The sequence below is a fragment of the Tenrec ecaudatus genome, chromosome 8 (genome assembly GCF_050624435.1).
Source record: "Tenrec ecaudatus isolate mTenEca1 chromosome 8, mTenEca1.hap1, whole genome shotgun sequence".
NCBI lineage: Eukaryota > Metazoa > Chordata > Mammalia > Afrosoricida > Tenrecidae > Tenrec > Tenrec ecaudatus.
The window spans coordinates 10,694,645-10,717,362 of record NC_134537.1 but is presented as its reverse complement, the minus strand read 5'-3'; the positions used below and the strand labels follow the sequence as shown (position 1 = coordinate 10,717,362).

Genomic DNA, 22,718 nt, shown 5'->3' with positions numbered 1-22,718 from the left:
GACGAGCAGAGAACTGGTAAGGTAGGACATCTTGTTAAAAGTGGCCATCTGCCTTAGTGACCCTGTGCTGCCACAAGAAAAAATACCAGATGATGACTTCAAATTGCATTTATTTCTTTCCTCATATTTCAGGAAGCTGGGAGTCTGAATTCAGGGCGTGGCTCTAGGGGAAAACCCTTCCTTGTCTATTTCAACTTCTAGTAGCTGCTGACAATCCTTGGTATTCCTGGGCTTATCACATAGTATATATAGTCTTTCTGTGTGGCCGGGGGCGGGGGCGGGTCTCTTTATCTATCCCCTTCATCTTATAAACCATCACTCAGAGGTGATTAGGTTTAGGACTTACCCTACCTACCTATTGGCTCATAACCCAAAACTATTTCCAAACGGGGTCATAATTACAGGCTTGTTTTATTTACACATTTATTTTGGACAGCATTCAATCTATAGCCCCATCTATTAAACGTTTCAATCCCACACTAACAATGCAGAAGACACAGCTTTGTCTGAAGGTTCAAGAAATATAGGCCTGTAGGTACATTGTATTTATAATGATTAAAGCTATTTCTCCAGGTCCACTTCTTGAGATCGGTAAGTTTATTGTGTCAACCTGGCCAATAGGACCATATGGGATTAATCAGATGGCAGTTTAATTGGAGGCAAAAAGAGAACTGGCTCTGCAAGCCCCCCACCTCTTGCTCTTTGGTGATCAGCTGTGCTGGAGTGTGCATGCTGCTGCTGTAGCTAATTCTCTACCGCAATCTGTGAGCCAATGCCTATCGGCCAGGCTGAGCCATGGATCATGTGGCTAGAGCCTGAGGTTCCTTTGAGACTGCTTTGCCATGCTGCTGATGTGTGCGTCCCTTGACCTTCATACTGGTGCATACTGTCACCTGGCATTGCTTCATTCGATATCCCATCAGGGCCTGCTTTGCTAAGTTCCCAAGCTACCAACTCTTGGTGACCCACCCTGTTGCTTGATGCCTGTGGGCAGACTCTGCTTGTCTTGCCCCAGGGAGGATTCTGCTGTCTGCTTCCTTGACCTTGGACCCAGCAGCCCATGTGAGTTGAAGGACTTCCAGTATATTAACTGTTCCATAGAAGTGAGTTGAACTGAGCCCTCTGTACTGCTGTGTAGACTAATTAGCTGTTATATTCCTTCTTGCTGTATAGACCTATCCGTGTGTGCGTGCGCCTGATTTCATTTCTATAGAGCAGCAGTTCTCAACCTGTGGGTTGTGACCCCTTTGGGGGTCAAACAACCCTTTCACAGGGATCCCCCGATTCATAACAGCAGCAACATTACAGTTATGAAGTAGCAACAAAAATAATTGTATGGCTGGGGGGTCACCACAACATGAGGCGTGGTATTAAAGGGTCACGGAATTAGGAAGATTGAGAACCACTGCTCTAGAGAATCCTGCCCAACACACTTCTAGATCAACTGCGATTGTTACCAGGATTAAGTAATCAGTCCCTCTGGTCATTCATCACGAATCCGTGTTGCTGCTGTTGCTGCTGCTGCTGCTGCTGCTGCTGCTGCTGCTGCTGCTGCTGCTGCTGCTGCTGCTGCTGCTGCTGCTGCTGCTGTAGTGGTTCTGCATTGGGTTGATAACCACAAGGTGAGGAATTCAAAGCCACCCGCTGCTCCTCGGGAGCAAGATGGGGCTTTCTACTCTCGTGAAGAGTTACAGTCTAGGAAACACACGGGATCGGTTCTACACTGTCCTACAGGCTCATTGTGAGTTGGAGTGAACTCGCTGGTAGTGATTTTTTTTGTGGTTATGTGTCATTTTTGTGGTTACTCCAATTCACAGGGACCCCATGTTCAACAGAGCACAATCATTGTTATGTTTGAGCCTCTGTCAGTAGCCACGGTGTCAATCCATCTCCTTGACGACCTTCCTCTGTTTTCATTGACCCTCTAATTGACCAAGCATGTTGCCCTTTTCCAGACCAGCCCCTCCTGATGACATTCCCAAAGGATGTGAGCCAAAGTCCCACCACCCTTGGTTCTAGGGAGCATTCTGGCCTTACATCCTCCAAGACGGTGTTTCTTCTGGTGGCCCATGGTACTTTCGGTATTCTCCACCCAAACCATCGTATCACTGCTTCTAGTCTTCCTTACTCATCATCCAGCTTCCACATGTGTACGAGACAATTAAAAATACCGTGGCTGGGGTCAGGCACACCTGAGTCCTTGAAGCGATTAGGTATAAATCCCTACAGTTAGTAATATTCAAACATTTTCTAAACTTGTTTCCGTTAGAATGATTCAAACTATTCCCATTGAGACCTACAGAAGTCCAAGATTATCTGTTGAAAAATGGGAGTTTGTGTAGAATGCCAGGGGTGGATCTGGCAACTTCAAAGTCACGTCTGCTCGAGGAAGATGCACAATTTAGACTGGTTGCAGTTGTTGGATGCCTTTAAGTTGGTTCCGACTCATAGAGACCCTACAGATGACAGAACGAAGCACAGCCTGGTCCACTGCCATTCTCATTATCACTCCCATGTGTCAATCCATCTTTTTAAAATCATTTTATTTGGGGCTCATGCAGCTCTTATCACAATCCATACATCCATCCATATTTGTACATCTGTTGCCCTCATCATTCTCAAAACATTTGCTTTCTACTTTAGCTTTGGCATCAGACCCTCATTTTTTCTCCTTGGGTCGATCCATCTTGTCTGGGGTCTTCCTCTCTTTTGCTGCCCCTCTACCAAACAGGATGTTCTTCTCCAGAGACTGGTCCCCCCTGACAATATGGCCAGCATGAGTGAGACGTAGTCTCGCCATCCTTGCCTCTCAGGAGCTCTCTGGCAGCACTTCTTCCAAGACAGACGAGTTTGTCCTTGGCGCAGTCTGTGGTCCTTTCAATTATCTTCACTAGGACCCCAATTCAAGGCACCCGATTTTCTTCCAGTCTTCTTTGTTCAATGTCCAACTTCCACATGCATATGAAGCGAGTGAAAATAACACGGCTTGGGGTCAGGCACACCTTAGTCCTCAAAGTAAGTGTGTTAGTCTGGGTAGACCAGAGAAACAAATCCATGGACATACACACATGTATAAGAAAGAGATTTACATAGAAGAGCAATTGAACATTGAGAAAACATCCCAGCCCAGTCCAGATCAAGTCAATAAATTCGATATTAGTCCATGTTTCCGATATCAATCTATAAAGTCCTCTTCAGACTCACGAAACACATGCACTGATGCCCAATGCAGGTCACACACCAGTGGGTAGAAAGTCTTTGGATCCAGTGTCATTGGAAACATCTCAGCCCTGGCAGGGGTCTCTCTGTGGCTTCTCGGGTTCCAAGGTCTGGTTGCGTCTATGTGGCTTGTCTTCTGCAATGTCTCCCAGGGAGCAGCAGATATAGATAGATAGATAGATAGATAGATAGATAGATAGATAGATAGATAGATAGATAGATAGATAGATAAAGTGTCTTCTGCCTCCAAGGAGCAAGTACCAGATTTCCCAGAATTCTCAGGAGAAGGCCATGCCCACAGAAGTCTCATTGGCGATCTCCAGATTGACAGCCTAGACTCCACCCCTTCACTCTTAATCCTTCAGTTGACACCAGATTAGGCGACTGCACAGTTAGATTCTCACTTTTCAGTTCTCTAAGCAGGTCTTTGGCAGCAGATTTACCCCCGTAGACTGCATCATTTGTGCTCTTGACTGCTGCTTCCATCAGCACTGATTGTGGGTCCAAGCAAGATGAAATCCTTGACAACGTCATGCTTCTCTCTGTTTATCATGCTATTTGTTACCTGTTGGTTCCGTGTGCGGATTTTGGTCTTCTTTCCATTGAATTGTAAGACACATCGAAGGCTGCAATCCTTGATCTTCATCAGCAAGTGCTTCGAGTCCTCCTTACTTTAAGCAAGCAAAGTTGTGTCTACATATCTCAGGTTGTTAACCAGCCTTCCTTCAGTCCTGATGTCTCATTCTTCTTCGTATAATCCAGCTTCTTGGATGATTTGCGTAGCAAACAGATTGAATAAGTGTGGTGAGAAGATACAATCCTGATGCACACCTTTCCTCAGCTTAAAACCTGCAGCATTCTCTTGTTCTACGCACACAACTGTCTCTTGCATGCACAGGTTCCACATGAGCACAATGAAGTGTTCTAGAATTGCCATTCTTCTGTAAGGCTAGTCATAGTTTGTTCTGATCCGCATAGTTTAGTACCTTTGCATAGTCAGTGAAACGCAGCTAAACATCTTTCTGGGATTCTCTACTTTCAGTCAAGAACTATCTGACTTAGAGAGAAAAAAGTCATGTGCTATCAAGCATCTTCTCTAAAAGAGAAAGTTCGGGAGCTGGGATGAGAAGACAGCAGCAAAGGGTGGCCTTTTTGCCTCAGGGACTTTGCATTGCCCATGCTAGTCCCTTTCCTAAGGTGAAAATACATGTAAACCTTATGACAGCAAAGGGTTTTAGGTCTGTACATACAGGCACCTGACATGCGCTGTCCCAATCTAGTTGGGTGGCATAAAGGGACTGCCATCGTGATAAAGCTGATTTGATGATAATGAGCCAAAGTGACTACGGTTACAATTTCACAAGGGCATGGGACTGTCAGGAATGAAAAGAGATGTGTTGCACATATCCTGCATCCCATGTGAAAGAGTCTATCTACTGCCCCATTCTCATAACCAGGGATTGCTTCCAAGCATTTTCATTGTTCCACTACCAAAAAGACGTTGGATGGATGGACTTTCGGTTGTCGTACCTGGCCGAATGGACACCCACACCGAACCCACTGCCATAGCATGCAGAGCTTCTCCGAGCCTCGTGCGGCCCTCGCACCGCTCACCACGTGTTGGGTCTGCAGGACAAGTCTTGTGTCAATAATCAGAGTCGGTTTTCACGGGAACTTCCTTTCTGCCTGTTCTCTTCCCACCATCCTGTGTCGAGGCTTGGTGTCTGTTTGGCTCCTTGGAAAAGCAAGAATTGGATGAGACAGGATTAGATGTGCAGGAAATGGATTGGGGCAAACATTTCGGGGTGGGGAGGGCTGCAGAGAGCTGGATACAGTGGCCCTGGGAAGGAGAGACGAATGAAGGCTAGTTGATAGTTCAAACATACAGATATGAGAACGTTCAGCCAGGCCAATAGCTGAACCTGTCTCTCAGGAACAGGCCGGCATTGGTACCCCTGCGTGCTCTCAGTCACAGGCTGGGAGCAGCCTGTTGGAAGTGTGGCCTCGGCCAGATGCAGTGTTGAATTCCAAGTATAGCAGCTGGTACTGTCAGTCAATCCACGAGCTGAGGGAGGAGATCTGAATGGCAGATTTTCATGTTATGGGTGGGTGAGGACCCCAAGTCCTAACCAGACAGCAGCTCTATTAGCAGCTCCAGGAAACAGCTGCACTGAATCTACACCATCGTCACTGTAGGCAAACAGCTAGGGTGCTGGGCACTACATCACAGTGGCCCCTTTCTGGGGGGCCAAGCAAAGCATCTCTCATGGCTCGGAGCCAGGCAAAACCGTTCCTCCTGCAGAGCTGGTAGGTGTTTGTTTGTAGATGCACAGATTTCTGGAGGTTCTCTTCTTTCGCTGAGCTATGAAGTCCAGAGGTGCCGTTGCACCTTTTATAACTCTTCTTACTATATCTTTGCTGACTCTGAGTCAACACTACTGTTCGCTGCCAGTGATCTACCTGTTTTTAAACTCAGGCAAGATATAAAGAATCTCCTTAAACTAGGCTGGTCCCATTTCAGCCCCCAAAGTATTCGATCTTAACTGCCCAAGTTTTTCTTTTTCTAAGAATTTTCTATGAATATCAAATCCTTTCATGCTCAAGGGTAAAACACACTTCAATTCATACCAGTTTAGTGTCTCCTGGCTTCCCAATCTATGGGATACAGAAAGATTTCTCCCAAGTTGTCTCCCCCAAATATATGCCAAACCCAAGACGCCGCTTGCTACACATGGTAAATGACTATACACTAGGAGGTCATTGAAAGGTCAGAGGTTATTCTCCTTAAGGGTATCTAGAGCAACCAGACTGTATAGTCTGACTCACCCTAAGTAGGGCCCACTCCCTTCTGATATTGTTCCCTTGAAGGAGTGTCCGAAGGCAAGTCCGGGACCACTCAAGGATGACTAAGGTTAGGCTACTATATTGAGTCTAGCGTCCGCCCATCTTGCCACATATGTACCCCTATTCCCTCCCTGAACTATTGCGTGTACACCCCTAGGTCATCCCCTTCCGATTGCTTGCATTGCCTATGTTACAACCCCTTCCTATGACGTAGATTGTTATCTGTAACCAGAGGGCTTGCATGCCCCCACAGAAAAATGTTTGCTCAGAAATAAAACCTCACGAGAGCTCTCTCCTGACTTCTCATCTGTCACCTCCACGTGGACCACCAAGAGGAGCTGAGATGAGCATGCTACCATGAAATGTGTCTGACTTCTTTAATTTACTCTCCCATTTCTCTATGACTTTACTATAATCTTTAGATATCTTAATCATACAATTGCGCCTATCGAACCCGTGATTAGTTGTAGGGGGCTGGCTTCCCCCACCCCAATTGGTCAGTGCAGGTCTACCTACAAAGGTTGTGAGAGATCAGGGCTTCAGAGACCCTTTAAGATAGAATCACACTTGTATCTAACCTGGATTTATAATCGGCTCTGACAGAAGATTTAGGAGCTTCTGTGCCCTGGTGGTGTAGAGACTGTGTTGGGCTGCTAACTACAAGACCAGCAGGTCAAACTCAGAGCTTTCTACTCCAGTCAAGAGTTACAGTCTCAGAAACTCAAAGGGGGTGGTTCCACCCTGTCTTATCAGGTCGCTTTGAGTTGGCATTGACTTGATCACAGCGAGTTTGGCTTGGGTTTGGAATTTTCTGGTGCCAATACCAGCTCTAAGAAAGGATGGATTGTCCTGACAGGGCCAGTGACTGTGAGAGCTCTTTTTTCATTTTTTCTAAACTTCGCTGTCCATTATTTGTCTTCACTGGACCACCCTTGACTCCTGAGAAGCCGCATAATGCAAAGTGCTTGTGGTAGCTTGTAAGGAAAAAGGGAACAGAAACAGAGATGCGCATTGCTTAGGGGGTGTTTCTTAGAGGGGGGTGTTTTACCAAGATACTTATGAAGATAGGAAGCCAAAGAGTAGACATCCATGTGACTCTAATTAAGACAGGAGCAACAGAAGCCCTTGACCTTTGGTTTAGGACTCACCTCTAGAAGTTCATACTTAAGTTTGGATACGAAAAGTGCTTTTCCTGAACATCAGGACGGGAAGACCACAAATGGGCTCAGATTACTGCGAGTTATGAGCGTGGTTTCTTTCAGGCAGGTTATTTAACCTAGAGAACCTCCAGTTCCACGTATGATAGACGGAATTTTCACATCTGCTTCACAAAACAGCTATGAAGATGAAGACTTTTATAAATAAACCTTGCAACCGGCACATAGTAAGACAAGACGTGCAGATGCTCCTATTGTTAATCACAAAAGACTGTAACATCTCTAACCACTCAGTAAAATTTAGCATTCTCTGCCATTATGAAAATAGGCAACAGCACCAAATTGCCGGGAGAAACTGTCACCTTCTACCTTTAACAGCCACGGATGTTTTAGATTAGGTTATCAGTGTCAAAATATCTTTCACACATGTCACCTTTTTAAAATTAGAGCAGTTATTCAACCGACTGCTAGATGTTAATAAAGCATAATAGGGCACTTCTTATTACCTGACCAGTGTATTGTTTTAAATTGCCATGGACTGGTAACTATTTTCCTTTGTCATCCAGTTTGTTTTATACTCTCAGAAACATTTAGAAAAAGGAATTCATGGATTTCACAAGACTGGTAGATACACACACAAAAACTATTTAAGGCCTCTAAATTTTAGTCTATTTCTTGTTTCCAGAAAGTCAAATCAGTTTGCTACTATCTACCTGCCTGAGGGAGCCCCTTTCTAAGTTCTGGGTTTGTTTTTTGAGTTTAAACACGTTTGACTGGATAGGACGACATTACAGTACTAGTAACCTGGTTCTTTGTTCATCGGCCTATTTGCTGGGCTCACCTTGCAGGTATATCAGTCACCCAACTGTTCAAGGAGCCCTGGTGGTATAGTGGTTATGCACTGGGCTGCTAACTGCAAGGTCGCCAGTTTGAAACCATTTCTCCTTGAGAGAAAGACTTTGAAATACAGCCTCAGAAACTCAAAGACTGTTCTAACCTACCCTATGGGGTCTCTACGGCGGTGAGTTCGGTTTGGGGTTAACTGTTCAGGGCCCTGTGTTCAACTTGATGAAGGTGGCACGTTTGTTGGAAACACACCTGGCTCCCACTAGATGCCAGATCCCGGCAGACGCCAGGTTCTCAGGCTGGTCTCTGATCCAGGCCATCAGCATCACCTGGCGCTTGCTAGACCTGCATCTCCCCCGCAGAACTCTCATCAAACCCAGGGAAAACGGATCTGCAGCTTAACGTTCGGGCATCAGAGGTCAGCCCAACGGAGGCGGGGCCTAGGAGGACACGGAAGACGCCCACCGCGAACTTCAAGGGAGAGACCAACACCCTCCTGATCCAGGCGCTGGAATTTCGATCCGATCCCGCAGGTGACGAGGAGTGGCCGTGGAGTTGGAAGCCGGGGCTAATTCAGCGCTGGCCAGGCACTTCGATCTTAACTTGCACGGCCCAACGTTTCCACGGTGACCGATGGGATTCTCCCTCCAAACCCATCCCCGGTGGAGGGTACCACTGGAGAAAGGGAACAGGAGCCACAGGGAGAGCAAGCCGTGGCTCCGGGCTGCTGCTTCTGCCGGGTCTGCAGCGCGGCGCCCCTACCAGGCCGGGCGGGCCGCCCCGCCCACCCGTGCCAGCCGCCCGACGCGCTCCCCGCCGGGAGTTGTGGTCCCGGAAGTCCCGAGGGCGCTCTGCGCTCCGGGCTCGGTCGTCTGGGCGGAACTACAAGTCCCAGGATTCCCGGCGCGGGGCGGGCCCCGTGGGCGGGGCGGCGGGCGCGGCTAAATAGTCTCGGTCGGCCATTTTTGTGGGAGAAGCCGCAGCGCCGCCTCTTCGGTCGGGTCCTGCCCTCCGTCGCCGCCGCCTCTTCCTCCGCCTCCTCGGCCGCCGCCTCCTCCTCCTTCGCCTCTTGTTGCCTCCGCCTGCCTCCTCCCGGCTTCCGCCGCCGCAGACGCGCCAGTGGGCTCCCATCCCCGGGGCGAAGCGGTCCCCTGGTTGGTTTCCGTTTTCTCGCCACCGCAGCGTCCTGACACGGTGATCCGGGCGGGCCCCGCACGAATTTTATCCCCTCTCCGGCCTCGCACTAGTATCGCATGTCCACTATCCAGAACCTCCAATCTTTCGGTAAGAGCCCGGGCCCGCCGCCCCTGCCCTGCCCGGCGCGCCTCTCGCCCGTGCGCCCGCCGCGGCCGCTCGCCCGGGGCAGCACCCCCAAAAGGCTCCCCGCACCCCGGCTGGGCTTTGTCTCGGTGCCCAGAAAATGGCGACGGGGCGACCCCCGCCCGCCGTTCCCCGGACCCCCTCTCCCCCAGCCGAGCGCCGCGGGACCCCGGACCCCCCCACCCCCGGCGGCGACCCCGTCCTCGCCCCGGCTCCGACTCCGCGGAGACCCTCGGGGGCCGGGGGCGTGGGGAGCAGGGGCCGTGCCGCTCGGGGGCTCGCGGGGTAACCGGTGCGGCTGCGGGGCGCCCGGGCAGCGGGCGGTGCAGGCTGGGGGCCGGCGCGGCGGCGTGCAAGTGCACACGCCCCCCGCAGTCTGGGTGCTGGTGTCTGCGCCCGCTGCCCGTTTGGGGGCGGGGGCGCTTGTCCCGACGCAGTTAAAACAGTTCCCCGATGACCGTGCGCCTCCTGTGCGGAGCTCGCTGTTGACAAACAAGGCTGGCATCGGGATGACGCACGTGTGTTTTTTTTTAATAGGGGCTTAGAAAATTAAAGCTTTCCCTTCTATCATTAGAGGGCAAGGCACCTCCTCCTGTGCAGATTATAAGAGACTTTTTTCATTAATTAATGGCTCCCTCTCTATTAGGTATCTGGAAGGCTCTTTTTTTTTTTTTTCTTTCCACTAAACAGCCCTGGAAACCAAAACGCATAGGCACCTGGAAGCTTCTTGCCCCACTGGTCCAGATGTGCACGCCGCCGCATTTCTGGGGCTTCTTCTGAGATGTCTCTCTGATTTGGGTTGTTCGTTTCTTTGCAGACCCCTTTGCTGATGCAACTAAGGGTGACGACTTACTCCCGGCAGGGACTGAAGATTACATTCATATAAGAATCCAGCAACGAAACGGCAGGAAGACACTGACCACTGTCCAGGGCATTGCGGATGATTATGACAAAAAGAAACTTGTGAAAGCTTTCAAAAAGGTACAATGTGGTGTGGGGAGAGGATTTAAAATTCAGATGCAGCCCCGCCCCTTACCCCCAAATTGGATTATGGTCCCCCTTCGGTTGAATAAATCAGGGTGGATGAAGATGACGGTGGGGCCCAAGAAAGCTTTGTTCGTCCTTGAAATTGTCTGCCAGATCATCAGCCAAACCCTCATTAGATGTGTTTAAATTGTGGTTTTGCATAAATTCAGTTTATGTGACCTGCCGATTTGTGTTTAAATTGCCTTGTCCTTGGGCACTTCTGGGACAAGAACTATTTCTTAAATATATAAAAGTAAACGTAATGAAGTTGATTGTAGTCATATGGTAGAGCTTGTGAACCTGCGTGTATTAGGTTTAATTAATGTTGCGTGTTTCTGTTCTTCCCTAGAAATTTGCCTGTAATGGTACTGTGATTGAACACCCTGAGTACGGGGAGGTTATTCAGCTTCAAGGTGACCAAAGGAAAAATATTTGCCAGTTTCTCTTGGAGGTAAGTGACTGAGTGCTCTTGGTGCCACAGCTGGATGGGTTTTGTTTGTTTGATTTTAGTTGTATTTAAAGACAATGAATTGTTTCCTACTAAGTGAAAATCATATGATTAAATCAATTTGGTACTCTAGAGACTGGGTATTTAATATGAAGGCACGAGGACTTTTGTGCAGTTCCCCTTCTTTCTCCCCACTCCCCGTCCCCCATGTCATTAGGATCATCTGGTAGTTTGTATACCTGTGTGTCTTTGGCAGGTGTGTTTTAGCACTGAAAGGCTCTCAACTGTATCTTAAGTTGTTTCCATTAATAGGGTATGCCCAAGTCTTACGAAAAGGCAGCAACAGTGATTTTTCCCCCCTCAAGGATTGTTTATCCCTCAAAGCGATTGTGCTAAATTAGATTTTTGTTTTACAGGTTGGCATTGTCAAGGAGGAACAGCTTAAGGTTCATGGATTCTAAAATGGACGTAAATACTTGGAGTTCTTGAATAATTTTGTTCTCTAAACCCAGTTTGGCTGCCTTGTGAAATGATTCTCTGCAGTACACGGACTTTTCATTTATTTAACTATTCAAACTCCCACTCACATCTGCATGGTTACAGAAGACGGGGGGCGTGCAGGCTCGTAACACATCAGAAAAGTGCAGTAAGGTGGTAGCAAAAGCCCGGGTTCAGCTTAACATGTTTCCAATGGAAAAGATTCTGTTTTGAGTGTTTATTGTTCAGTTTATTATTTTTTCACTTGATTAAATGTTTTTTGTTGTATTAAACCTTGTATGTTGCAGCTTAACAATAAAAAAGAAGTCTATGAATCCTTTTGTGAGCAATTATGCTCCACAATGTAAGCAAGTAAGGCACACGGTTCATAATTGGAGCAAAGTATTCTTTCTAATTAGCTCCAGCTGCTATTCAGCCCAAAGATAGAATCTTGGTCATATGTAAACTTGCATGGCTTATGTTCATTAACAGTAGAAGCAAGAATATAAACTCGGCCAGAGCCTCTGCTCATTGCAAACCAACTGCAGGTTGTCCTCCGAGATATCGAAATGCAGTGTTAATGTTTTCCGGGTGTGGCGTATGTCTGGAACTGAAGTCCCAGCTCATAGGGTTGTTTTATGTGCGCTTGCTGATTTGTCCCTTTGCTGCCAACATATATCTGCCGCTGAGTCTAGATACGCACAACAGGCCCCTAACGTCAAATAGATGTGTGGTTTTAGTCAAAACTGCAACGCTGCCCTGCCCAGTGCTGGCTGGTGGTCTCCACCACGTTACCACTGGAAGGTGTCGAGGTTCAGGATAGCTTCCCTAGATAGTCTAGAACGTGCTAGAGCTGGAATGCCAGCCGGGCTTCCGGACAAAAGCCATGCTGTCATCACTGCCACGAAGTGGGTGTCACCGTGGCTGACAATGAGTACGCAGAGAAAAAAAAGGTGATTTATAGTTCTTCTGCAGCCCCTCAAGGATACCAAGCTGCTTGCGCAGGAGTGAGTTGCTCAGTTACATGGACCTTTAAAGCCGCGTGTGGTCATGTTGGCGTATTGCGGTGAGCTAATGAGGGTGTGAAAGTCCGGCACTTGGGTCACGCAGTCATTCTTCCTCAGGATGAAGGGCGCTATGGAAATAGGCAGATTTGACACTTTCATAACAGTTTACTGTATAAAAGTGATTAGCACAACAAAGCTGCACTAGTTACTGCACAAATGTCTAACAGCATTTGAAGTCCTCAGCTAGTGCTAGAGGAAACCACCTGAGATTTCTTGTACAGAGTGAGGGCAACCGCAGGGTGCGAAGGTAAAGCCTCTTGTCCTCAGACCAACAGGCCGGGCTCTGGTGGTCATGTCCTAGATCAGGCATGGGAGCCAGTGAGGAGATGAAATCCCTGACTGAGCAGTCTTCCTCCTCTGGAGCTTGTAAGGAGTCCCTCTGCGGCACTGAAGACCTAAGCGGTGCCCGTCCTTGGGGCAAGAACAGACCACACGCCCTTTCCCCCTTACTGCCTGTGAGTGGTTGCCGTGGAAACAGTGGTCACAATATCTGCGTTTCTGCACATTGACTGAAAATTGGACAAGAGCCCGCATCTCCACTTGTGCTAACGCCCTGAGACAACAGGGTGAGTTGCTCTTGTCTGCCTCGAGAGGAGCAGAAACAGCCAAACGGGACCTGGTGCTTCCCTTGTAGTGAGATTTTGATGGGCAGTTTCTCTACTGCTCTGCTCTTCAGGGTACAAAGTGGGAAAGGACAGGTTTGGCAGAGGCCTTGGCAAAGCCGGGAAGAAATCCATGCCTTGGATGGAACGACCTCTACCTTTCAGTACGCCACTCCACTGCCACCCAAAGGAAATGGGGAGCAGCTTGCTCTGCCCACTTAGGGACTCTACATGACAGAATTTATCTTGACTATCCTTAGGAAGAGGGCCACACTCAAAGGAACTGTGCTAGTCAGGGTGGCAGCCAAAGTTCCTTGAGAAATACGAATGCCAGCCATCTGCCCCAGCCAGGCTCCAGGTAAAGGACCTTAGGGTCACAGCGCAAGAAATAGCAACCTCTGTCCACAGGCCTGCTCCCGCGGGACCTGCTGTAACTAAAACTGCAACAGGCTGGCTCACTGAACAGGTGACATGTCTGGGAGAGAAGGTGCTAGTGGGTCGGCTAGAATGAAATGAGTTTATCCCAAACTTGAACTGATCCAGCAGGGAGCAGGAGTTGGTAGGGGTCATGAGGTATTTTTCTATGACCCCAGGCTTTGGTTCTCTGGCCATTTGAATCCAGTATACTTACTGTCCAGAGATTCTGCCTGATACAGAAAGGAGACACATGCCCGGTGACTAAAGAGCAGGGTGAGAGAAGGTATCCAAGGCCCAGAGTCCCCTGTACCAAGCAGGGCTTCTGACCCTACCTCAAGGGATGCAGCGAGGCCTTGCCCTTCAGACAACCGGCAGGCCCTCCAGCCCTTGTCACCTGGCATCAGGCTGTGATCTGACCAAGTCAAATTCCCTAGAACGTGATGAGCCCAGGGTTCTCGGCAAAGGAACCCCATTGGTGATTGACGGGATTATGAGCAGAGTTACCCCACTTAGAACCACTTCCTTTAAGCTGATGCAAAGACGGGTCAGACACTGTCCCCTCTAAAGCCTCCCGCCACTGCCCTTCCTTGTGCTCAGACTGCTACAGTGGGCCTCACTCAGGTAGGCTCACCCAGGCATCGTCGAAGGAGCCCCAGTGGATGGGCACTGGGAGGAAGCGGTGGTACCGGCTTCCGTAGCAGCCTTGGAAACCATGGGGCAGTTCTGTCCTGAAAGGTGCCTGTGAGAAGGAGTAGATTTGATGGCCGTGCTTTCTGAGTGGATTAGTGTTTCGTCTGGACAAAACTGACCATATTCCCAAAATGCCCTCCAGGCCACGCACGCAGCATGACGTGCAGGCTGCTGTTCCAGCAGGCCCAGAGACCCCAGCACAGAACTCGCTCCGAAAATCGTCATTCCTAATTGCTCCCCTGGAGAGGCCTGGCAGACATCCCCTCCACAAGAAGAGGGAGGCTCGTGACAATTGAATGACCGCCTAGAAATGGTACTTCAAGAATTTGATTTCATTCGATTGCCCATCACGCCCAGTTGGCATCCCCAGGTGGGGTCCTGGTCAGAAAATCACCCTTGGAGAAGTGAGGGGCGGGTATTTATTACCTCAGGTAACGTCGCAAACAGCAGGTCCTTTTGCCTTTCCACGCCTTCACACCCAACAGTGCCCTGCTTTTCTCCCTTTGAGTCATGAAGAAAGCAGCTAACCTCTTTTAAACACTGGTGTCCTAAGCCCTATTTGGGGCGCACTGCGTCTGTCAGCTCATGTGAGTCTCCGCACAGACTTGACTAACCACCGTAGCTTTTCCGGTGTACCTCCTCAGCACCCTCATCTTCCAAGGTCCTCTTGTTCTGTAATCGTTCTGGAAAACCCCAGCCCTGGTTAACCCACGCATCCAACTACTCCACATCTGTGTGTGGCAGCTAAAGAAGCATGGAGAAAATTATTTTCCTCGGCCTTCACGAGTCCGGGCCACCATTCTCTTTCCCCTGGACCATAGCACTTAGCCCCTCCTGGCTGTCTTGCACCCATTCCCTGTATTGAATCCAGAAGATGCTTTCGAAAACTCAAAATATTAATCCTCGGGACCAAATATTCTTTAAAAATTTACATTCTAGGCGGACTACAATGGCCCACAGGCTTCCCGCTGGCCCATCACCGGCCTGTGGCCCCTGCACGGCTCATCATGCTGGGCTTCGTTCTTCCAGCTTCGGTTCTCCAAGATCTCGTTTTAGTCCATCCCCCACTTCAGGAAGGTCATCTCTGAGCATCCAACTTAAGAAAGCACGCCTACTCACCTGTGTCTCCTGTCTGCCACTACCACCAGCTGCCACCAAGTGGGTTCCAGCTCTCCATGTGCCAGGTGGGAAGCATGCTCCATACGGCTTCCAGTGGCTGGTGTTTTAGAAATGAGGTTACCAGGCCTTTCTTCTGAGGTGACTACGAGTGGACTTGACCCTCCAGCCTTTCCCTCCTAGTGGACCAGACCGTGAACCATGTGTGCCTCCCAGGGAGGGACTCCATCACTAACACAGAGCCGCGGATTGGGTTTTCTTCATGACCATTAGTTTTACCCACGAGATCTTGCACATTCTTTTGTTGCTGCTGGTTTCCCTTGCATCTCCCCACTGCGAACATGTAAGGCACACGAGTAGAGGTTTGTCAGTATGCCCCCCCCCCCCCCGCATCTCCTCCAACAACCATACCCCATCCATGCTGTGGTAGGTCCGTGATTGCCTGTCCGTTTGAAGATGGATAAAAGTGGAGCTGTGGAATCCAACTTATCCATCAGGTCACAACCTGATGATGCCGCCCTGGAGGTATGGCCTTATAAGCCCAGGGAAACTGGGGACCCCCCCACCCCCTGCCCCTTCACCTTCCTGCCTGCTGGGACTGTGCCCCTCACTGACCCTGAGGGGTGCCGGTGCAGTGTCGGGTTTCCACCGACCTTGGATCCGTGTGACTGCGCCCACTGGCCTGAGAACTCCTTGCATTCTGCATCATTGCATGTGGCTCCGTGCTGCTGAAGAGGGACTTAATTAGTATCGGACTTAGGGGCCTGCGTTGGACTGGGATGCCTTCTTCGTCCATCGTTACTTCTTCATAGAACGACTGTTCCTTACAGAGAGATGGATGCCCATGATTTGTTTCTCTGGACAACCCAGCCTAACACACAGGCTAACCAGGTGTTCCAGCTGCGAGCACCTATGACCTTGGCAGCAGCCCTTTCTCTGCCCACCACAGGCTGCTGGATCTATGTGGGAATGAGTAGAAGTGCTGAGACTTTGATGACTGCCCGCTAGCCTTAACCACTTTCTGGCAGGAGCTAGTCTATGAGCCTATCATGGTAACTTATTTATCAAGCACCTTTTATTCCGTTTCCCTACCAGGACTTTCCGAGATCAGTTCCCACACAAACTGCTTGCTTTCACATTCTCCTGGGAGGAAGAGGAGGCTACGACGCTGATAAAGACGGACAGCCCAGCAAACCTACATGGGGTCACTCTGAGTCTGAATCAGCTCAATGGCAATGGTTTGTGGGGTTTCTGGTTTTCACATCCTTTCTGGGACTCCCCGCTTCAGTGCCTACAGCACAGTAGGCTCTCAATAAACAGTTCTTCAAGATTAATCTTCCTCCTGCCGATGTTGTGGAGTGACCTAGTGTTGCTGTAACAAGTACCCACAGTGGGGACTCCAACAGCAGAAGTTATTCTCTCAGTTTAGAGGGTTAGAAATCCAAAGTCAGGGTGGCAGCTCCAGCAGAAGAATTTGTCTTCAAGATCTAAGGCAATGTGTTAGGCCAGGTTTACTAGAGACACAAATCCAGAGACAATCATGTATGTGTAGGAAAGAGCTAGGGGTCAAAGAGTCATTGTACATTAAAAAATAAACCAGCTGTGGTAGGTACATCATCTGGTGTCAATTCGGGATTGAGAGGATTAAGAGTGAAGGAGTGGAGTCTAGTCTGTCAATCAGGTCATAGCCAATAAAGCCTCTGTGTGGGCGTGGTCTTCTGAGAATTCTGGGAACTCCTGGATTTCCTCCTCGAAGGCAGGAGAGACTGTCTCTCTCAGCTAGCTTCCTGTGAGACATAAAGGAGAGGCCACATGAACCTACCCTGGTGCAGCCCTGGAAACTGGAGGAGCCAAATGGAGACCCCTGCCAGCACTGAGATGCTTCTACTGCCACTGACTTTGCACCAGTGGCCTGTGATCTTCCTGCGTTTAGCATCATTGCATGTGTTTACTGAGTCTGAGGAGGACTGTGTAGATTGGTATCAGACAAATGGGCTGGGATGTTTTCTCAATATTCAACTGCTCTTGTATATAAACCTCTTTCTTATACACATATGTGTGTCCATGAATTTGTTTATCTAGTCTACCCAGACGAACGCACCAGCCCAGTCCAGATCAAGTCCATAGGTCTGATATTAGCCCTTAAGTCCAATACTAGTTCATAAATCCTTCAGACTCATGCAGTAACATGCAATGATGCAAAATATAGGAATATTACAGGCTGGTGGGTGCCAAGTCTTGTGGATCCAAAGCCGGTGGACACATCTGCAGGGCTCTGGCTGCCATCAGCGTGGCTCCATGTGGCTTGTCAACAGGAAGACAAAGGCAGAGAGAGGGAGGCCGGCCTCCAGAGAACCATTCATCTCGGTCACCCTCCAAACAAACTGTGACCTGAGTGACAGACAACTCCATCCATTCAACTCTTAAAACCCTCAAGTTGACATGAGATTATGTACTACCACAGGCAGTGTTCCCCAAAGTGGGAGATACCACGTCCTGTGAGGCACTGGAGAGATCCAGGGATCCTTCTCCGAACGCAGACACCTACACTTTAGCCTGGAGTAGGGGTGAGGTGATAGCACAAACATTTTTCACCACCAGGGGGTACTGAGTAAAAGTTCTGAAAAAGAGGCAGTAGGCCAGATACTTTTGGGAATCCGCACTCTAGGGTCAGGTCACCCTCATCGTTCTTGCTGGATGTCGAATTTCCTCAATGCAGACAGCCTAGGTTCAAAGGACGCTCTCTTCTCTCGGGTGGGACCTGAATAAGGGTGTCGAAATAATCCCCTCCCGCAGCAGGGTTGATCCCATCAGATCAGATTGTGGGGGGTGTGGACTGATGATACCATTACCTAACTGCCAAACCACTAACACCCCTGGCCCAGCAAGTCGACACATTTATATCATGCAAAGGAGGTGTTGCTCATTTTTCATTTTTATGACACATGGGATCACAACTCCATAGGAAGAAGACCAACCCCTCACCAATAGGCAGCATCACGCTACATGGAGAAAAGGCTGAAGTTGTCAAGGATTCCGCCTCACTTGAATCCACAATCAACACTCACGGAAGCAGGAGTCGAGAGATGAAAAGGCAAGCTGCACTGGGTAAATCCGCTGCATGCAACCTCTTTAGAACGTAAGACGCAACGACGTTACTTTATGGACTAACGTGTGCCTGACCCAAGCCATGATATTTTCAGTGGCCTCATTATGTACGTGAAAGTTGGACATTGAAAAAAGACCAAAGAAGAAATGATGCATTTGAATTACGGTGCTGGAGAACATCGAACGTATCAGGGACTGCAGAAGGCACAAGCCGATCTGTCTTGGCAGATGTTCAGCCCTTGGAGGCACGGATGGTAAGGCTTCATCTTACGCACTTTGGATTTGAAGGACACATGTTTGGTGAAGTAGAGGGGCTGCAGAGGAGGGGAGGGCCCGCAGTAGATGGATTGACATCATGACTGAAACAAAGGGATCAGGCATAGGAGCAATTGTGAGAATGGCCCAGGACGCGGTAGTATTTTGTTCTGTTGTACAAAAGGTCATTATGGGTCGGGACTGACTTGATGACCTCTAACAACAACAGTCTACCCCTGAAATGGGAAAAGACGCTGAGTTTTGTAACGCTGTTGTTAGGGGCTGTCAAACTGGTTCCAACACATCACAACCCTATGTCTTTTTAATGACGCTTTGCCTTCTTCATGTGTGGTATTCTTGATGCCATCCAGAGCTCGTCGGTTCTTCGGTCATTAGTGTTCGGTATGCCAAGTGTGTTCTTGAGGTACTCTGGAAATTCGGGTGGGATATATCCAAGGTAGTGTTTTGTTTGTTCATGTGGTCCTGTTTTTATTTTCTTCAACTTGAACCTCAACAGCTGATGCTTTATTCTACAAACAGCCCTGGCCTCATTGTGGCTGCTGATATTGGGCTTCTCCATTGTTCCTTTCCACAAATGTACTCGATTTAATTCCTATGTATCCCATCTGGTGAGGTCCTTGTGGACCGTCGCTGTTTATGTTGTTGGAAAATGTGTCTGCAAAGAAGTCATTGGTCCTGCACAATTCTATCATGAAATCTTCAGCTTCGTTTCTATCACCACGGTCATATTTTCCATCTATTGTTCCTTTTTCTTTGTTTCCAGCTTTTGCATTCTAATCACCAATAATTATCCATTTATCTTGATTGCAGGATTAGTCAATTTCAGATTGAAGAAGTTGGTAGAATTCAATTTCTATTTTTTTCCCCAAAGACAAATTCTTTCAAACCAACAGCTCCAAGGAGCCTCTCCATTATTCGCCCATCACAGCTGAGTCCTTCCTCTCCAGGCAGAAGATGAAAGAACATCTTCATCTTCTCCGCCTCCTGGCCCCTCTCCCTTCTCCTTTTCCTCTCCTACCACCTGCCCTGAGCCAATCTCTGAACCTCCCAGAGCTGAAGCCCCTCTACACCCCATCGCCCTGCCATCCTGCCTCTCCTCAATTTTCTATTCCTCGGCCTCAAAAGCACCTCCAGGACTAATCCTCTTTCTTTTCCCTCTCCCTCTCCGTTTCCCGCCCCCAGCCCCCTTCTGCTCTATCCTGACCTCTTTTTTTGTTTAATCATTTTTTGGGGCTCATACAGCTTTTATCACAATCCACACATACATCAATTGTGTAAAGCACACTTATACATTCGTTGCCCTCATCATTCTCCAAACTTGCTTTCCACTTGGGTTCCTGGGATCAGCTCCATATTTTCCTTTTTCCCTTTGCCCTCCCTCCCCACCCGCCTCCCTCATGAATCCTTGATAATTTATAAATTATTATGTTATCTTATCTTACACTGCCTGGCCTCTCCCTTGAATTCAATTTCTTTATTACTGGCTTTAATGGTTGATACATAAACTGGCATAATAATTGTATTAAGAGGACTTGTTTTCAAGCATATAAATATCATCCTGTCACAGACAGCATTTACTTCCAGAGAGACGTTCTTTTCCATTATCAGTGCAATGCCATTCCTCTTTGTGGGGGTTACGTAATCTCGGGTCACCTTGATAACAAGAGTGGAGGGGTGGGGTTTAGCTTGTCAGTCAGGTCACAGCCTGATGATGCCTCCTGGAGGAACTTCCACTCTTCCTCCCTGGAGGTGGGCCACACACTCTTTCTGCTTCACATTCCCATTAACAAGCCACATGCAGCCACGCTAATGGCAGCCAGAGCCCTGGAGTTGCATCTACTGCCATTAGATCCAAAAGACTTTAGACTCACTGGCCTGTGATCTTCCTATGTTTTCCATCATGCATGGGACTGTGTAAGTCTGAAAAGTGATTTATGGACTAGTATTGAATTTAGGGGCTAATATCAGACTTATGGACTTGATCTGGACTGGGCTGGGTGTTTTCTTAATATACAATTTCTCTTTGATATAAAGCTCTATCTCATACACATATGAGTGTCTCTGGATTTATTTCTCTTGTCAACCTGGCATGACACTCTCTTGAATTTGTTATTCCCAGCATATGATGGCCCAATCAAAATGGCCAATACCAGCCCATTACAGCTCACTAATGTCTAGGATATCAGTCTGCATGAGGTTCATTCATTGTTTCATTACTGCCATCTTTCTAGTTTAATACTTCATACATTCTACAGCCTGTTTATTAATAGACGTGTGCAGCTGTGTCTTCTCATGTTGCATTGTGCTGCAACAGCAAATCGAGGTTCCCCCAAACCTTACTCCAGCCATGTCATTATGACCAAGTCTACTTTGAGGAGGCAGCTCTTCCTCAGTCGTATCTTTCGTGTCTTCCAACCTCTGGGGCTCCCCGTCCAGCACTGTTGCTGACAGCGTTCCACGATATAAGGTTTGCAGTAGTTAATCCTTCAGAAATGGGCAACCTATTCTTCAGAGCCTATTCTTAGTCCCTAAACTCTGCTGAAACCTGTTCGCCCTGGGCGACCTGCTGGATTTGAAATACTGGTGGGGAGAGCTTCCAGAATCATAGCAACGCACAAGCCACTAAAGTATGAGAGAGACAAGTGATGGGGCTTTGGTCGTAGGATGTTTGTTGCCGGCAAGCTACCCTGGAGCCCTTTGTACCTTCCCTGCCTTCTTGCCTGGAGTCCCAGGGAACAGCTCAGTCCCAGGAGCATAAAAGCTGGGGGATGCTGGAAACGGACACATTCTACCAGGGGCAGCCAAAGGCACAGGTTGCAGGCACCTTCTCCATCTGTCAACACATTTTTAGTGTGCAAAGCTGCCCAGACTGTGGACCAGATTCTCTTATCCTTGTCCTTCCCCCTTCCTGTTGTTCCCTGGGGAAAAGATGGAGGATTTGATCAAAGGTTTTAGAAAATGCGGCTAAGTGGAGAAAACACTGGATCCCTACCTCACACCATAACTCCAGACAGGTGTAAAAGGCAGGAGTATCGGACGCGGGTGGAAGAAGTGCAACAGGTTGTGTTGACTCTGAGGCAGAAAAGGACTTTGCATTTATTTATTTACACATCGTTATTATTATTTTAATCATTTTATTGACTAACAGATGTTACAACAATCCACAAATCGATTCTATCAAGCAAACTTGCACATATGTTGCCAGCATCACTCTCAAAACATTGTCTTTCTACTTGCGTTGAAATGGACTTTTAAAAGAAGACTCCAAAACACACCCTATAGGGAGACGAATGGATGGAACCCAGTCCTGTGGACAGCACAATAGGCAGTGTTATCAGACCAGTGAGATAAGATATGGCACTCCTTCAAGCCCACAAAAGGTTTAGAGCTATTTCCTAGGATCCATTAAGAACTCTTTTAAATCAGCCAGATCAGTCTTCCATGAGGATGATTGTTTTCCTCCAAAATGTTTACAGGAGGGTCCCCTTCCACCTCTCCTTTTCCTAACTCCTCAATGGCCTCTACCTTTAAAAATTGATATGCAAAATTTTTTATCCTTTACTTCCACTTGAGGTAGACAGCTTCATATGTTGGATATTAGAATACCAGATCATTATATTAAAAAGCATAGCCTTAAATGATCATCTCGGTCATGTATGTTTCCTGCAACTATTTTGAAAAATAGAAAAGACAATAATGCTCCAAGTTAAAAAAAAAAGTTGCCTATTATTCCATCCACTCAGCTAAACCATTGTTCCCATTTTAGCGCATCATCTTCTGGTCTCATTTTTCCTCTCAGTATTATGTTTACAATGAAAGTAGGATGAGTGTATCCATTATGTTTCACAACCTGTTTTATTAGCTTTTCTTCCTCAGTAGCGTTCTTTCATGCCAACAAGTATCTCTCTACCCCTGTCTTGGGACGTAGTCCATTGAAGGATGGAGGTTTGGGATGTGCCTGGCGCAGACTGGAGAGGCCACTATTTGGAGGGAATCGGGCCTGGCTTTGAGTCCCAGATGTCTCTCGGAGCTGTGAGACTTGTACAAACCACTGAAGGCTCTCGGAGTGTCAACTGCTCACCAGAAGCCGAGGCTAGGCTTACAG

General features: G+C 48.2%; 1 protein-coding gene across 1 annotated transcript; it reads left to right on the top strand.

Annotated features, from left to right (window-relative positions):
- Positions 1 to 9,041: 9,041 nt before the first annotated feature.
- On the top strand, positions 9,042 to 11,663 carry EIF1B (eukaryotic translation initiation factor 1B). The gene is made up of 4 exons (XM_075555577.1): positions 9,042 to 9,350; positions 10,204 to 10,367; positions 10,762 to 10,863; positions 11,277 to 11,663. The coding sequence occupies exons 1-4, from the start codon at positions 9,320 to 9,322 to the stop codon at positions 11,319 to 11,321; spliced, it is 342 nt and encodes a 113-aa protein (XP_075411692.1). The 5' UTR covers positions 9,042 to 9,319; the 3' UTR covers positions 11,322 to 11,663.
- Positions 11,664 to 22,718: the final 11,055 nt, after the last annotated feature.